Raw genomic sequence first — 17,992 nt, 5'->3', positions numbered from 1 at the left:
CGCGACCGCGGGCGCTGCGCGCTCCTCCGTTCGCGGACCGGGTCCCAGCGCCACGTCCACGCCGCTGCCCCTCTGGGGCTGGACGGATTACCGCTCCTCGCGCCAGCAGTCGGCAGGACTGGAGAACTGAGCCCAGTTTTTGTCTTTTTAACCCTTCTGAGAAGAGGCGAAGAGAAAAGGGGGTGTGTGCCTAGGGAGGGCGAAGGCGCAGCGAACACCTCTTAACTCTCGCAGCCCCGCGAGCTCACGACTGCAATCAGCTGCCGCCAGCTCCGGGAAGCCGACGCCGGGAAAGCGGAGTGGAGAGCAGCGCAGCAACCAGCGAGCGCGGCCTGGGCGGCTTCGGGAGCGCCCCCGCACCCCCATCCCCCGCGGCAGCCCAGGGAGAGGGCCGGGGGCCCCGAAGACACACTTTGGTGATGAAGCACCTTCTCCCGCGGCTGGAGCAAGCTGGTGCCAGGGTCCAAGGACAAAGCAGGGAAGCGCTGGTGGCGCCGCTTCTCGGGCTCTCGGGGGGGCATGCACCTGCATAGCCCGCCGGGCCTTGGCTCTCCCTGGCGCGCCTCAACTCCGCGGCTTCGCCGGCTCCGGATTTACTAGAAGCCATTTTGTCTCCCCCACCCCTCCCCTCCCCTCCCCTCTGCCCTCCCTGCCCCCACTACTTCCCCCTTTGTTAATTAAAACTAAAGTCAGAATGGGAACGATGAGCCTGGCTCTCGTGGAGAAAGCTTAAGGACACAGCGCTAATTCTTTCCTGCTTCCCTTCCGAGGTAGGTGACAGTGAATTGGGTGGGGATGGTTGCAACGTGGGAGAGAGTCTTAGCTTTCTATGGGCTGGCCTTGAGGGTGGGCTGGTAGATGAGGGGCCGCTCTGTAGTTTTGCAGGGTTTTTCTAGGCCGATCTGCTTGCTAATCGCCCCCTCCCCACCTCCTTCTCCAGATGGAAAGAGGAGCTCCTAGCTCACTTAAGCCGGGGTAAGGCTGGTTCTCTTTTCCAAGCCAAAATCCCAGGCGATGGTGAATTATGAACGTGCCACACCATGAAGCTCTTGTGGCAGGTAACTGTGCACCACACCTGGAATGCCGTCCTGCTTCCCGTCGTCTACCTCACGGCGCAAGTGTGGATTCTGTGTGCAGCCATCGCTGCTGCCGCTTCAGCCGGGCCCCAGAACTGCCCCTCCGTCTGTTCCTGCAGTAACCAGTTCAGCAAGGTGGTGTGCACCCGCCGGGGACTCTCTGAGGTCCCGCAGGGTATTCCTTCCAACACCCGGTATCTCAACCTCATGGAAAACAACATCCAGATGATTCAGGCCGACACCTTCAGGCACCTCCACCACCTGGAGGTCCTGCAGCTGGGCAGGAACTCCATCAGGCAGATAGAGGTGGGGGCCTTCAATGGCCTTGCCAGTCTCAACACCCTGGAACTGTTTGACAACTGGCTGACTGTCATCCCCAGTGGGGCCTTTGAGTACCTGTCCAAACTGCGGGAGCTCTGGCTTCGAAACAACCCCATCGAGAGCATCCCCTCTTACGCCTTCAACCGGGTGCCCTCCCTCATGCGTCTAGACTTGGGCGAACTCAAGAAGCTGGAGTATATCTCTGAGGGGGCTTTTGAGGGGCTGTTCAACCTCAAGTACCTGAACTTGGGCATGTGCAACATTAAGGATATGCCCAATCTTACACCCCTGGTGGGGCTGGAGGAGCTTGAGATGTCAGGGAACCACTTTCCTGAGATCAGGCCTGGGTCCTTCCATGGCCTTAGCTCCCTCAAAAAACTGTGGGTGATGAACTCACAGGTCAGCCTGATTGAACGGAATGCTTTTGATGGACTGGCTTCCCTTGTAGAACTCAACTTAGCCCACAATAACCTCTCATCTTTGCCCCATGACCTCTTCACTCCCCTGAGATACCTAGTGGAGTTGCACCTACACCACAATCCTTGGAACTGTGATTGTGATATTCTGTGGCTGGCTTGGTGGCTTCGGGAGTATATACCCACCAATTCCACCTGCTGTGGACGCTGTCATGCTCCCATGCACATGCGAGGCCGCTACCTGGTAGAGGTGGACCAGGCTGCCTTTCAGTGCTCTGCCCCCTTCATCATGGATGCACCCCGGGACCTCAATATCTCTGAGGATCGGATGGCAGAACTGAAGTGTCGGACTCCCCCTATGTCCTCTGTGAAGTGGTTGCTGCCCAATGGGACAGTGCTCAGCCACGCCTCCCGGCACCCACGGATCTCTGTTCTCAATGATGGCACCTTGAACTTTTCTCGTGTGCTTCTCATCGACACTGGAGTCTACACATGCATGGTAACCAATGTGGCAGGCAACTCCAATGCCTCGGCCTACCTCAACGTGAGCTCGGCCGAGCTCAACACCCCCAACTTCAGCTTCTTCACCACCGTGACAGTGGAGACCACAGAGATATCACCTGAGGACATAACACGCAAATACAAGCCTGTTCCCACCACATCCACTGGTTACCAGCCGGCATATACCACCTCTACCACGGTGCTCATTCAGACCACCCGTGTGCCCAAGCAGGTGCCAGTGCCCTCGACAGATACCACTGACAAGATGCAGACCAGCCTGGATGAAGTCATGAAGACCACCAAGATCATCATTGGCTGCTTTGTGGCAGTGACTCTCCTAGCTGCTGCCATGTTGATTGTCTTCTATAAACTTCGCAAGCGGCACCAGCAGCGGAGTACAGTCACAGCCGCCAGGACAGTAGAGATTATTCAGGTGGATGAAGACATCCCAGCAGCAGCATCTGCAGCAGCAACAGCAGCTCCATCCGGTGTATCAGGTGAGGGGGCAGTAGTGTTGCCCACAATACATGACCATATTAACTACAACACCTACAAACCAGCACATGGGGCCCACTGGACAGAAAACAGCCTGGGGAACTCTCTGCACCCCACAGTCACCACTATCTCTGAACCTTATATAATTCAGACCCATACCAAGGACAAGGTACAGGAAACTCAAATATGACTCCCCCTCCCTCAAAAACTTATAAAATGCAATAGAATGCACAAAAAAAGAGCAACTTTTGTACAGAGTGGGGAGAGACTTTTTCTTGTATATGCTTATATATTAAATCTATGGGCTGGTTAAAAAAAGATTATATTAAAATTTAAAAACAAAAAAATCAAAACAAAACTATTTTCTAACTTGTAAGTTCTATTTAAAGGGGGGGGGGGAAGGGAACCTTGGCAATGTTGTGGGTAGGAGCCTCAAGTCAACTGGTGTAAGGTAGAAACTGCTAAGATGAAACTAACCAACACCCGTAAAGTGGCAGGGTGTGCTGCTGGGGTAGGAAGGGTAGACTGGATCTGTCAGTTTTTACAGGATGCTTCACAGGATCTAGGAATACCATTTCTACAGACATCTTTCTTAAGCTGAGAGCTGTCTTTACAGATCTATCTTATTAAAAAAATTATTTAAAAAAAGCATCACAAATTTGTACTGTGCCAAAAGGTTGAGAGGCAATATTTTTTTTCCCTTCAGAGACAATGGGGGAGATAGATCTGTAAATATATTTTAAGTAGGAAAACCATCAAAATTCCAACTAATCCTTACAGGGGTTGTTTCTTTGTACATGTGCACAAGTCCTCTGGGTTTGTGCCTTAAGACTGGCATGTGTCTCCCCTGACAGTGCTTCAGGACAGCTTGGAAAGGCAGGGAGCTGGCGTAGCTCTCAGTCAAATGCTTTCACATTGCACCAGATTCCTGCAGTTGGGCATAACCCACTCTGCAAGGCATGTGTCTATTCAGGGTTTCCCGGGAGGAGGCGGCCTGAAGGGGGGTGCGGCACCGGGAAGAAGGGAAGCAGAGCAGCAAAGGGGATGATTCACAGGAGGCCATACATCAGCATTGTGCCGTGTCCACCTGTTGTTCCGGGTATCTGACAAATGATTGTAGACAATGATGACATTTTATGATTTTTTTCAAAAAAGATCTTGCTTGTTTTAAGGTGGAAAAGGAGGATAGGCTGGAAATGGGGGAGAACTTGGGGGAGTGGAAGCTTTTCTCATGCTTAGGATTTGGTGACTATTCTAAATGCTGATTCATTAGGGATTATTACAGCTGATGCCAACTAGTTGTGGTGACGGAGTGGGGGCAGAACATGAGTAGAGAGGAAGAGGAGAGCTAAAAAGGGCACAGGCTCAGTTTAAAGAAGCCTTTGCCAGCCAGGATGTTTTGTAGGGGGCATGTTACAACAAAACTGACAAGGGGGAACACACAAATGAGTTTGGCATGGAGTTCTGCTAAATGGGGCGTCATGGCGGGAAGCTTCCCTCCCCTAGGCCTACCTCCAGTAGTTACAAGCAGGGAGCAAGATCTGTTATTCTGGTCCATTTAATGATGTAACTTTCAGTTATTACTTTAGCTTTAAGAGGAAATAAAGGGTTCAGATTTGAAAGGGGGTGGTACTGGTGGGGATGCCAACAAAAGAACACTGATTGTAATGTGAGAAAAGTGTATTTTTGTATTTTAATAAATATTGTTCAATTTTTAATTCAATGTCCCCAAAGGGTTAAACTGAATAAGATTCCGAACCGAACCTATACAGTCTTATAAGCATTGACCGAGTCATTTATATTTAAATGAAGGGGTGGGGGGGAGGGGAGAGGGAGGGAGACAATGTTAATTTTAAGTGTGGGAAAATGATGAAAGCTGTCAACCACTTTTCTTTAGTTTAAATAAATGCACCTCAACTCCAGTGCATCTCCCAGGAGCTAAGTGTGTTAGTCCCTGGCTTTGTTGGGGATATAACCAAATTCCCTATGCCCTGGAAAAAGCAGGGGAAATGGGTCAGCCTCAGCTCCTGGGACCTGACCAGAAGTGAACCGCCACCTCAGCAGAACCCGATGGTCAGGCAGTACCAGCTCAACCCAAGGACCCTAAGAGGCTTGGATTTAAGAGGGCCTCAGTAATGTAGTTTGGCTGCAAATTCCCACAGGCAGTGCTGCTTAATAGTCAGGTGTGTTTTGGAGGAGGTGGGGGTCTGGCTCTTGAGGTTCACAGAGCAATGACTCCTAGGGAGGTTCCATGAAAGGAGGCCCTCGTGTTTCTTCAGTGCATATTTATACTAATGCAGGGAATGAGGACTGAGTGGGTGTGATCTATCTGGCACTGAGAAGGGGAAGAGGCAGGCAGCACTTTGCAGCAGTTGGCTAAGAAATGGCCAATTTTGAATCTTCCTAGGTATACAGGTAATTTCTGGCTATCAGTGCCTATGGCAGCACATACACACTGGTATGCACTTAAAACGCAGGCAACAACGGTTGGTTTTCTCTGTCCTTCTTTTACTATCTATTCCTAATAAAGAAAGAAAACCGCAGCAGAGCAAAGGGTGGGACTTGGCCTAGGATCAGATGAAAATCCAAGAAATGACTGTGTTTCCTAGTGCCATGGACACAACTCAGGTTGTTGGGAACAGCTTCCTGTGTATACATTCTGAGGCAAATGGGGATGAAGTTGCCGTTTCAGCACCACAAGGTGGGGTGCTAATTTCTGATTTCTCAACATCCCCTTCTTTTTTGACAGCTGTTTGGGAAGTCAGAAATCATGCAGTAACTGCAATGACAAAGGGTCTTGGGCTAAACAAAAGTCTGAGGACAGAGGGAGAGAGACGGGAAGATCCGGAGAAGAAGGACTGCCTTTGTCCTAGGGATGAGCACAGTCTGCTTTTGGAGCCTGAAGGGATGAGGGTGGGACAATAAGGAGGACCCTAGGCAGATGTGTCCTGGCAATTCAAGTGCAGCTCTTTCCAGTAGCTTATCTGATGGTCTGGCACTGCCATGGCAGTTAAGAGGTAGCTCTCTTTTGGGCCATGCAGTTAGGGTACATCCTCCCTTAAGCAGGAGCTTGGGGCATTTTTTCGGAAGGCTCTAAGGCTGAGTTAATGACTCATTCTCAAGCCTGGCCAAGCTGTAAGGCTGGTTACCTGGGAATGGAATGTGGGTTGGTAGCTCTTCAGGGGTAGTTATAGCAACACATTAGAGGAGAGACTGCAGCTGAGTATATGGAATTAAGAATTTTCATTATACAATGTTTAAGGTCATGAAATTACTTAGCCTAATTTTTAAAAATATTTTCTAGTCAAGGAAACTGAGCACTACAGAAATGGAAAGACATCCAAGGTCACACTGACAATGGAAGAGGTGAGACTAGAACCAGGGTCTTTCGACTTCCTAGCCAAATGTGTTTTTCCTCCCTTACTAATATGCAACTAAAATAGGACTTCCTACAGATACTTCTGTGTTCTCTTCTTCCACAAAGAGGCATTTACTTTCTATATCATCCAGCTCAGCTACCCTGTAAGATCTGACTACAATTCTGACAACAGGAGCTCCGTACATGCATAAGGGGTTAGATTCTCAGGAGTACACATACAGCTTCTGGATTCTTAGGCCCAATGGCAGACAGAAACTGCAGAATCCCACAGAGAATGATAGTTACAGAAGAGATGAAAGTAGGCATGATGGTGTTTCCAGTGAGAAAGATGACTGAAAAGGTCTTAACATTCCTATTAAACAGTCTCCACAGGGAGTGGTGTCTATCATTTGGCCCAATAATGATGAGACTGGGATGGGAGAACAGGACCATAGTTCCTCTCCTCTACATATACCTACCTAGCCTTGGCTCTTTAAAAATGTTCACATCTGTCTACTTAGTGGGGGAGATGGGGCATGTGTGTTTCAGAGGACAATTTGTGGAAGTTAGTTCTTCCCTTCCTCATGTGTGGTGTGGCTAGAACTCAGGTAATTAGGCTTAGTAATGAGTGCCTTTACCTGATGAGCCATTTAGTTCTTTAATGCCACACTGTGGTTAACATTTCTATAATCTACTCCAGGACTTCTTATCACCCTTTGGTGTAATGCTGTACCCCATTATCAATGAAGGTAGACAGGCTAGTCTCTAAGGCTTAGAGACATTAGCTTTATCGTGGCTATTTAACATGTATTGAGGCCAGCAACTTGCTGGGCAGAGCAATATGCAGAGTCCCTCCTGCAAGACAATTCCTATTGTGGGCAGGCAAGAGGGTCAGAGTCAACGGCCTCTGGCTTCCTTCACCAGCCTATGGCTAGGGATTGTACTTCAAGCGTTCTCCCTCAAGAAAGTGGAGTTCACAATTGATGGTCCACCATTTCAGTGCACCAAGGGCTTAAAATGAGAGAAGAGAAAGAAGAGAGAACGTTTATATCTAAACATGTGTCTGTTTTTATCTCCTTCACTGGCACTTAGCACACCATGCTAATGCCTAATACAGGCACTGTCCGTGCCATTTCTAAACCCTGCCTCAGCTAAACTGCAAGGCTGCCTTTGGCTCAAAGTGCCTCTCATTGGTTTCTATCCACTTAGAAAGTACCCTTTCCTCTGCAGGGGGAAAAATGGTTTGGGTACTGGATTGTTTCCATCTATGCTTTAAATTAAAATAAGTAAATTACATCTTGAGCGTGTTTAAGGAATTAAAAAAAATAGGTCAATGTTGTTCCCCTCCACCCTGTGTATACATTGGGGGGGGGTGTCAGGGGGAAAAAGAGAGAGGCAGAGAGAGAGAGAGAGAGAGAGAGAGAGAGAGAGAGAGAGAGAGAGAGAGAGAGAGAGAGAGAATGCATAATGTTTGCAAACAAGACTCTGGATCTGGAGCCAGTCTTCAAGGTTGAATTCCAGCTCCATCACTTCCTAGTTTTGTGACTTAGCAAGTATTTAGTGTCTTCATCTGTAAAATGAAGATAATATTAATTCATATGTGCTTCACTACTTCATAGGCTCCCATGAACATTGAGAATTTGTATATGTATCTCACACTTAGTGTGGTGGCTGATGTTGTATAGTAGGCAGTTATTTGATGATATAAGTACACAGACCAAACACCAGTGCCCATTATTACCTCTACTCTTGACCTCTGCGTCTCCTTACTTTCACAGAGAGAAAGACGGTTATCTGTGAGTTGGAGACAATGTTACCTACAATCCCAAACATGGAGGAGTAGATGGTTGTATTTTGTTTTGTGTTCTGTGCCTAACTAACTCTGCATCTGGCCCACAACACTATCTTAGTCTAGGAATGGATTACTTTTTTGTTAAGTTGCTTCTGCTCATAGTGATGTAGAAACTGAGGAAGAACATGACATTTCTACCTCTGAAGTCTTGGTCTTTAACAAGATGCCGTGCTTCCTAGACCCTTCATATATCTGTTGTTCTCCATCAGGGGCAACGGAACCAAAATTACCCAGGTCAGTGATACAAGTGCTTCCTTATTTTAAAGCCTAACCAGGTCTGGGGATAGGAAGGAGGAAGCACCAAGATGGAGAAGGCTCTCAGCACAGAGAGCGCTCTATACTGGGCTCTTGAAGAAAGGGAGTGAGCACCATGATTTTAGCAAGTGAGAGGAAAATTAAGCTATGTGGAAGACACACAGGCAAGGAAGGGCCTGTGGTACAGTTATGAAGGAGATGTATTTTTTTTAATTTAGTAAGCAAGATGCTGGTTGGACCAGGCAAAGGATTTAGTGTGACAATGATGGCATGGGGCAGAGGAGATGAAAAGCAGGAGGTCGGCTTTCCAAGGGAGGCTAAAAACCAATGCATGCTGCTCTCCTAATGAGGTCTAGAATTAGTCTTAAGGGTGATCATAGGTTTTATCCACTGGTACATGCCAACTTTTTTTGCTGCTGAGTCTTGGGCCAAACCACACCCTTTTCACAAGAGTCCTGTTCCTTCTCCTGCAGGCTGCCCACTGTTGGGGAAAGCAAGGCAGTCTTCAGATGGTATCCTATCCTGGACTCTGATAGCTTTCTTGGGTCTGCTGTGAGCCCATTCCTACATTTCTATTAAGGTATAGTCACCAAGGAGGCAGTAGAGGCCACAGTTCAGTATTTACCCACAAGGGAAGGTGTTATAGAAATTAGGATGATTGAGTTCAGAGCATGTGAATACTTGTAGTGAGTCAGAGAGTAGGCCTAGGCCTGTGGGGAAATGTTGGAGAAGCTGTCTTGTCAAAGCAAGTTAGCACTTGAGAAGGGAGCAAAATCTCCAAGAATTTGGAGCCTCTACCTGGGAAGCACTAAGATGAGAGGCCACTCTAGCACCCAGTGTGAGGACTGATGGAGCACAGGAAGACTCATTCTTTCAAGCTCACCCAGTTACAGTATGAGGGCAGTTACTATGGTCACATTATTAAATAGCAACAACAGTCCTTAATCTATTTGTTTCTTTACTATCCACCTGCTTTCTTAGATGCCCACCAATAAAGACACCCTTCAATTATTACATCAGGTTTTCTTTCATAATCTCCATGATAGGGCTTAAGAAATCCTGAATGATCCTTCCATGCAAGAACGATGGTTCTTTCTTTCCTGTAATGTTTGCATCCTATTGCCTCTCTGCAGCAGCTTCTTAATCTCTTATAGTTCCTTTAAGGGCTCAACTCTGATTCTCTCTGTCTCTGAGCTGGTGGTATTTTAGTCATTAGGTAAGTCACTCTACCTGCTAAGTGAGTCAGCAAGCAGAGGGAGACAGGCTTTCACACAGTTCCTTGGGCAAAGTTTGGTTTTCTGGCCTTAGGCTACTTCTTCCCAGGCTTCAAGGTCTAGATTTCTTTATCTACCCACTCGTCTAGGTTCATTAATACCATTCAGACAGTTGCTCCAATTCAGGGACACCACCCCCCACTCCCAATAGGTAAATTGAATGAGTTATATAGACTTTGCTACATAGGCAGTTCCGGCCAGGAACAAGTATCAGCTTTTGGTCCTGATTGGAGGAATGCTCAGTGCATCCCTTGTAAGAACTCAGATACAGAGCTGAGGCCTCAGACACTAGCAGCCTATTCCTGCAGCCTGGCAGCCACAGTGGTTACAAATGATAATCTATTACCATTCCAAGAAGACTTAATTTCTGGACTTAAAGGAAGTCGGATAATACTTTATCCTATTAGTGTCTGCCTGTGTGAACTGACAATGGCTTCCTTCTGACATGACAGCATATTCTTCCAATTCATCTCTTTAAGGACGGGGAGAGGGAAGTCTGGAGTATGAAAGGAAGAAGGAAAAGGAAAACACAAGGGGGAGACTGCTAGAGGGACCAGGGAAAGGAAGACTACTTTTCTCCCTATTAAAAACAAGGACAAGGTACTCGGGGCATGACAGTTACCTCAAAACCTATCTACATCTGGTGTATGCACAGCAGTTTGGTTCTGAAGCGACAGAGAAATATGACTATAATAAGACCGAAGTGTTGGCCCAGTATAGGATTTTCTTACTTAAGTCAGCATATAGCTTTCCTTTTCCTCAATCCCTTTTCCTCCACCTTGTTTAAGCATGTGTCAACTCCGGGTAGGTATCATCTTCACATCATTAGGGTTTTATCAGAGCTAGCTAACCTTGGGGTGACAATGGAAATTTTCTAATGTTAGCGATGTGAACATAGTTAAGAGTACCCTCCAAATTCACTAGAGAATTTTGCTGAACTACCCCAATTTATTTATGAAAAGGACGAATGAAATCCAATGGGATGTGATTTTGCTATTAATTTCTGGTCAGTCCAGCAGGGTCACCATAATGCTTGACTCCAGGGGGTGCCATGTGTGGAATGGCAAAGTAACTGGTGACCCTTGGAGCTTGCAATTCTGTGTAGTCTCTAATAATTCCTTTGCAGGGGCAAAGGAAGGACTTTCCAAGCAGCTCTCTGACTTATGCTTAATGCAGAGACCAATGGTATCCGAGGTGAGAAACCAGGCAACTTTCCTTTCTTTACAGCTTTAAGTGTTCTGGGGCATGTGGGTTTAGCAGCAGTACAAAACAGACGATGAAAGGGACCTTTGCTGCATAAGTGTTCTTCCCTTTTTCTCTAAATTGGTGGAGGGCAGCGAGACAACACCTACCTCAGGACAGGGAAGGCTTGATCCGTATTTTTTTGGGGGGTGGAGGGGTGGGGGGCATTGTTGCAAGCCTCGCCTTTAATGGATGAGCCATTTTTATAGCCTGGAAAGGCTAAATTGTATTTGAGTTTTGTCAAGGTTGTGAAGACCACTAGAGAAGCAGAACAGTCTGTAGTCCTGGTTCTACCTCCCTGGCCTTTCCTAGTGTTGTGTAGCAGTGAGGTCCTTAGAGGGCATGCTCGTAGTGACTTGGGGACATACTCTGAACCATGAGACTAACAATCCTCTCTTGGGAAACAGAGTGGCCCTAGCTATAATTCTATCACATATCTAATCACAATGTGGCTCCTTCATGGTGGTTTCTCATGGAGTCCCAGTAGAAACATTCTAAAAGAACAGACACTTGCAGCAAAGACTCTATCTTGACCAGGTTAATTTAGCACACATTTTCTGTCTTGCATAGGGTGGAGTTGCTTCTCTTTTCAGCTTCAAAGCTGAGAAGAGCGGGGAGGTGGAGACTGCAGAGAAATAAAGAGGAGGGCGGGGGGCTTCAAGCAAATGAGTTTCCATCTATTAAGGAGTGGTAATTTCTGCCAGCTCCCCTAGAGACTGGTCCCCTTCAATAATGGCCTGACTCTAATGATTCCCACTCTTAAGCAACAGCCTGTGTTATGCTGGTGTTGAGACAAACTGTGCCAGAAAATTCCCTTTCTCTCGGAGGAGCTGCTATCATTATGCAGGAGAGATTAGCCAGCAAGGAGGATGTGTTCTTGGTACTGAGCTAGGAAGACAAGCAAAGACAATGTTCTTCTCTAGAAGGCTTGATACAGTTGACTAGGAACTACCCCCCAAAAGTGGAGATGAGAAGATGGTGATAGGCTAAAAGGATTGATTCCCCGGGATAGTGCACTTGGGGAGATGGCCTGTGAAAAGACTACATACTTCTTCATGACAAGCTGATGGATCTCACGCGAGGCAAGCACTGGCTTAGTGGCTAGGAGGGAAAAGCAAGTCTTCAGGGTGTGGTGCAAATGTAGGTACAATGGGTAACAACTGACGAGCGAGCACACGAGTTAGGAAATGGGCATAAGGTTTTTGGGAGGAAGGGAAATCATTTTTAGGTCCCTCTACCAGTCATTTCCAGGGCAGCCCCACATGGATATGTGTGTGGTTTAAGAACTCTGGAGTCAGGATCACAGCTGTGACTGAGGCTGGAGAGACAGTGAAGGTATGTGACCTCATCTGTTTTAACACACTGGAATCTGGTTAGAGCTAATGTGGCTCTAGTTATTGTGGAAACCACTGCCAGTCGGTCTTGACGAGGGGAGTAGGGAGTCCCCTTATTTTGTCCCTACTGGCGTTCCTGTGATGGAGGAGGATGCTTCCAAAGGCTGCTTTGCCAGATGTGTCAGCAGGCAGCCTGGCCAGAGAGCCTGCAGTGCAGACAGATGCCCTGGGCCGTATTCAGGATGGCAAGACCCTTTATGGTACTGCGGCTCAGCTCTGGGGCAGTGCCAGAGCGGCAGGGTAATTTTCCTCAGCCGGATCCATTCCCCCCAAACCTCTTCAAATATGTGGGCCACGGAGGGAGGCAAATATAATTAAATTACTGTGTCATGGACTGCCTGTCCTAAGCAAGGGCTAAAAACGGGCTCATGCTGACATGCAAACCCATCTGTGTACTGAAAGCATGTGTGTCTTCATGCTGAGCTGTCGGCAGCTGGAAGGGGCTGGCAGTGCCTAGGGCTGGACAGTTATCTGGCCCTCTTTGCTGCAGTAAGGCAGAGTCAACAATCCAACCTGGGCCCCATACAGCTCCACTGACCTTTTCCTTTTCATTTAGATGACTGAGTGGCACCCCGCCCCTTTCTGCATCAATCCATTTCTCCTCAGACACCTCTGTTGTTGGCACTCAGGACTTTCCCGTAAGGCTGTGTCCTGCACTGTGCTGGGAGAAAGGCACAAAGCTGCTGGGAGATACAATTCACAAGTGTACCGGCAGGTTTGTTTGACTTGGCAGGAGATGGAGGGGTCTCCCGGGCAACTCACAGAGTGCTACTTCAGCAGTTCCCTACTGGCAGTGGCTTGCTGGATAGAGAAATCTTATCAGGTGCCAGCGTATAGCACAAAGTTTCTCCCTCCTTTCCATGCACAAGTGCCACTGTGATAGAGGACCTGAGCATCCAAGTCAAGGAAGGCTGGGCACATATAGAAGTCACCAAGCAAAATTAAGTGATGGCTTAGGTGGGCCTCCCAACCTATGAGGTTACTTCATTTCTCTCCTGGAGGTTCAGGCTTCACTGCCCCAGTCTGTATACTCCAGAAGTATATAGATGCTGCTACTGGAGCTACAAAAGGGCTTCCCTCTGCTGGTGGGAGCCAGTCTGTGATGGAATCTGTGGAATGGTGAAAGCAGACACAGGGCAGCACAGTAGCTTTCTCACTGCAGCTAAACCGATGGTCAATTGGGGACTCTTTCCTCAACTTTCCCCTAAAGGAAACAGGGCAGTCTTAAGTTTGAAACTCTGTGGGATACAACACTTGGCGCCTGAGAGGTGGTCCTGTACTCGGCCATTAGGGAAGCTCCCTGGGAGACTAGTTGTATTCACATCTCCTCATATCCAGGGCATGCTGGCATCAGGCAGATACCTGGATGGCTACACTATAGTGCAGGTGGCTGTATAGTCTTTATGGGTCCCTTTCAAGGCAGGCTATGGAATCTTTGTGGCGAAGGAGGGAAGAACCTCCCTATCCTCAACTTGAAGCCTCTAAAATGGCAAGAAAAGAAGGCAGTGACTCTCTGGGAGGCTTGCTGTCCTGACACTGCACTGAGCATTCCATGAGCATTCCAGGGTTATTCTCTGAGACATAATAGGGTGGGAGTGGAGGGAGATGGGTGGGTGGAGATGGTATATCTGCCACGTGTATTGCTGGCTAACAGTCTGGCTGTGAATTTGATGGTTTATTTCAGAACAATGACAAATATTATCTATTCAGATTCTTGGGATCCCCCTTAACAACCTGGGCTATGTCTGTAGGTTACCTGCAGTCCAGCATTTCTATACAACTAGATTTAATGGATTAAAAAGAGCCAGTAGATTTTGTTTCTTATGGTTAAGAGGTTAAGTAACCACTGTAGCAGGAAGAGAAAGTGACATCTGATTCTAGATACTGATGTCCAAGCAGTCACAAAGAACACAGAACTGACCACACTGGTGAGATCTACTATGTGGCTTTATAGAAATAAGAAGGTTCCTGGGTGTACTACTATGATATAGAGTACTTCCACTGTTCCAAATGAGATAGAAGATGCCAGTCTGTAGCCCTCGGCTTCAGGTAACTGTTGCACTGCAGCAGAACAAGGCCTGTTAACCTTATGCCACTAGCACAACCTCACTGCACTTAGACCGAGAGTACAGGAGAGAGAGGAGCACAGGCACATGCCGCTTCAGGCCTTTATTTTAGTAAGGATGTTATTGGGCAAAATATTTTACCATTACCAGTGACTGAAGCCATGCTAACCCTACAGCAAACACACTACATGTTGTACAGAGTGGAGACTATTTTTCTTGATGTTCCTCTACAGGAGAGTTTTGCTTGAGGGTTCTGTTCTTCCTGACTTCAGCAGCCTGGGACTAGAAGAGTTCTCCAGTGTAGAGCAGCTGCCATGACCTCCCTCCCTGCAGTAGGCTGTTTGCAGAGATAACTGTGGGATGTCACTCAGGCAGAGTCTGATGGATTAGGGTCTGCCTCCTATGTAGTCTACAGTCTTACTGCCCAGCAGTGGGCTACCCTGGGGAAAGACTGAGGGCTGTCCTGAGGTTGCTGTCACATTTCTTCTTCTATAAAAGGTCAGCCACAATCCTCCTCATGCTTGTTAAAGTGACTTAGTTTCTGTTAGAAGAGGATAAGGTACAGAGAAACTAATTGATTACAATAGTGTGCAACTACTACTTTTAACACATGGAGTATCCTGAGAAAATGAGCAGTGTTTTGAAAAATTGCCAAAATCTGTAATGACTGGAAAAGGAAGAAGAAAAAGAAAATCAGTCTCTGATACTTACCTTTCTTTAGAGTCTCTTGCCACTCACACTAATGCTAAAGAAGCAGAGTGGGCACTGCTAAGGTGACCTGTAAGTCTAGATTAGTGCTCATACTGGCTGGAAAGCATCTCTTACTCAGTATGAACCTGAGCCTTGCCCTGTCCTTGTCCCTTGAGTTCAGTTCATTTTGTCTTTAAAATCACGCAGAAAGCTTAATGTGCTAGAACATGAACTAAGTGTGTTGTCTCCGTCTTGGCCCAGGCTGACCTGTAGACAAGTCTAGTTCATCCTGCCCCCTCATCTCAGGAAAACAGGGCAAGAGAGGGAATAGGAGTGGCAGACGTCTCTGGGTATGGCTGGGGCCATCTGCACTACTGTGAATCAAGGTTGGCTCAGACAGAAGGCGCGAGGGAGGAGGTGCAGCTGCTGATGGCTCAGACAGCTTGGACCTGTCCAGGCAAACAAGCAGCTCAAGTGCAAGAACAGCCAGCCAAGTAGGCAGAGCACAAACACGGCTTAAAGCTTGAAATCTCACAAGATACAGAGAGAGGGTCAGAAGCTGTCTGGTGTTTCAACGGTGCCTAGCCTTCCCTGTCTCTCACTGCTGTGCCAGGTTCCTCTGCTGCTCAGGAGTGGATGTGCGGCTTAGGAATAGGGGTTGGAGGCAGATAAGCATTCTCTGGGCTAGAATCTAAAAGTGTCATTCTGGGGATTACAGAGTCACCTCTGGATTATTCTTTCCCATCAGTATCTCTGAAAACAAAATTAAGCTCTTGTCTATAGCTACATCCATGTCCTCTCTACTTTTCTGTTCAAGGTTAAGCAGTGGGCACTGGGTATGCTGGTGTCTATCTGCCACACTGCTAACAGGTCCACATGAGGGACCTGTCTCACCACCCAAGGAGGGAATACAAGGGTGCTCTATTCTCTTGTGTGGAGAGAGCCAACAGTAGGCTGTTTAGGGAATGAGGCACTGTTTTGGTTCTGTCTCCTGAAGACTCTTGAGGCAGTGCTTCCCTCTCTTAGGTGCACATTAGCTGTACTGGGGGAATCATTAGGCACCAGTCTTTAGGTAGCTTTCTCTTGGAACCACTCTTCAGGAGTTTTCTTCACTTTCCTTTAATCTACTTTTGCTATTTACTAAAACAAAACAAAACGAAACTAACATTTAAACTTTAGGTGACATTGCAATCTTAGGGCTGGCAAGAGGGACTTCATTATTATTAAATCATCCAGGAGATTGGAAAGCTCTGCTCTACATTTGAGAAGGAAAGGAGAAGACTGGTCAGATTGATAGCCAAATCCCCCTTGCCTGGTTACAGAAGCATGAGCTACTGCTCAGAGCCTTCCTTCAGGTTCAGCAGGAGTCTAAGAGAGCTAGCCAGGCATCAATGAGTGTCCTAGAAAACAGGGGAGACCCCGTCTACAAATGTAGCACCTTCTTCTGAGGCCAAGTCTAGGGAGGAAAGCTATCGAGGACCCAAGAAAAACAAATGGAAGGCACTTACTCAGACTACCCTTTATTCCAGAGCAAAGAGGAGAACCAAATCGCTTACTTCTCTGTAACCCACACATGGGAACCTTCCTCCTCAGCAAACAGGCTCCTTCCCTGGTGTCCACAGGCAACTGCAGACTGCTTTATGGTTTAGGTTCACAGGCCCAAGTAAAAGACAGAGCAGTTTTTAAGTGAGGCTTCTGTCTCAAGGCCACTGGACTTCTGGCCTTAGCCCTTCCTTGATATCCTAATCTGCTTTCTTGTTGCTATGATAAAACACCATGTCCCAAAAGAAACTAGGAGAGGAAGAGGTCATTTGCTTACACTTCCAAGTCACAATGCATCCTTGAGGAAGCCAGTACAGGAGCTGAAGGCAGGAACTTGGTGGCAAGAGCTGGAGTAGAGACCATGGAAGAATGCTGCTTACTGCAATGTTCCCTACTACCTGCTCAGCAAGCATTCTTATATAACCCGGGACCACCTGCCCATGGATTGTACTGCTTACAGGAGACTGGGCTTTTCCACATTCATCTGTAATTAAGAAAATGCCCCACAGATGTGTCCACAAGACAATCTGATGTGGCAATTCCTCAACTGAGAGTCCTTCTTTTCAGATAATGTTTGTTGGTAAGAACTAACCAGCACATCTGGCTTATTTATTTGTTTGTATGCTTTTGTGGACCCAGTTCTGTGACCAGGGGCAGGTCAAGTGCAATACAACAATAAAGTCTTGATCCTACCCTTGAGGTTATTCAGCATACCTGAGATGGCTAGGCTAGGAGGGATGACAGCAGGGGTATACATGGCAGGAATATGTGCTTAGAGCAAGCCAGAAGCAGGAGAAATATCAGTCTCCATCTGCTCAAAGAGTTCTATGGAGAAATGCAGTGCGAGGGATATAATGGGCTTGCAGAGTACTCGTTGTAGTGTACTTAAGGAGAGGACAGGAGAAAATTCACCCAGTTTGGATTGTGAACACAGACAATATGAGTGTATTGTTAGGGCCAAGACTGTCTTTCAACCCTGTAGATAGCCAGAGATGCCCCAGTCCTTTGGCAGAGGCACAGGGTGGGTAGATGACCTCAACACTTCTCAGGCAGGCATCTGGTAAAAGGACTGCCCTGGGAGTTGGAAGCTTGGCAGCAATGCTCTCAGTAAATACTCTGGTAAAACTGTATTTATTCTAGTCTGATAAGTGACCTAGATCGTCTATAGTCTTACCCCCTCTGTAGGACCCTATAGCAACACACAGATTAGCTTAATGTTTAGGTGTGAGTCACAAAGCCCCCTGAATAAAGATTAGCCAACAGCTTGCCTCTGAATCAGAGGTGCTTAGCCGGGGTCCGAATCAAGGCCGTGGTGCGAATGGAGGATGGAATCTCCAGCCTTTGTCCAGAACTCCATTTAATTTGGCTGCACAAGCTGCTATTGGTCTCACCTACTAAGCAGCCAGAACAAAATAGCACTTGGGAATTGGGACAATGTTGAGGACACAAGGGGTAAACACACACACACACACACACACACACACACACACACACACACACACACACACAC

At 47.4% G+C, this 17,992-nt stretch overlaps 2 protein-coding genes across 2 annotated transcripts in view; one reads left to right on the top strand and one right to left on the bottom strand.

The window, feature by feature from the left end:
* Snd1 (staphylococcal nuclease and tudor domain containing 1) overlaps window positions 1–17,992 on the bottom strand; it is a 400,943-nt gene that overhangs the window by 57,767 nt on the left and 325,184 nt on the right. The gene's annotated exons all lie outside the window — the stretch shown is intronic.
* On the top strand, window positions 722–4,532 carry Lrrc4 (leucine rich repeat containing 4). The gene is made up of 2 exons (XM_028762570.1): window positions 722–770; window positions 941–4,532. The coding sequence occupies exon 2, from the start codon at window positions 1,041–1,043 to the stop codon at window positions 2,997–2,999; it is 1,959 nt and encodes a 652-aa protein (XP_028618403.1). The 5' UTR covers window positions 722–770; window positions 941–1,040; the 3' UTR covers window positions 3,000–4,532.

The sequence above is a fragment of the Grammomys surdaster genome, unplaced genomic scaffold (genome assembly GCF_004785775.1).
Source record: "Grammomys surdaster isolate TR1022 unplaced genomic scaffold, NIH_TR_1.0 134, whole genome shotgun sequence".
Lineage (NCBI taxonomy): Eukaryota > Metazoa > Chordata > Mammalia > Rodentia > Muridae > Grammomys > Grammomys surdaster.
This window is presented reverse-complemented; position numbering and strand designations above follow the sequence as displayed.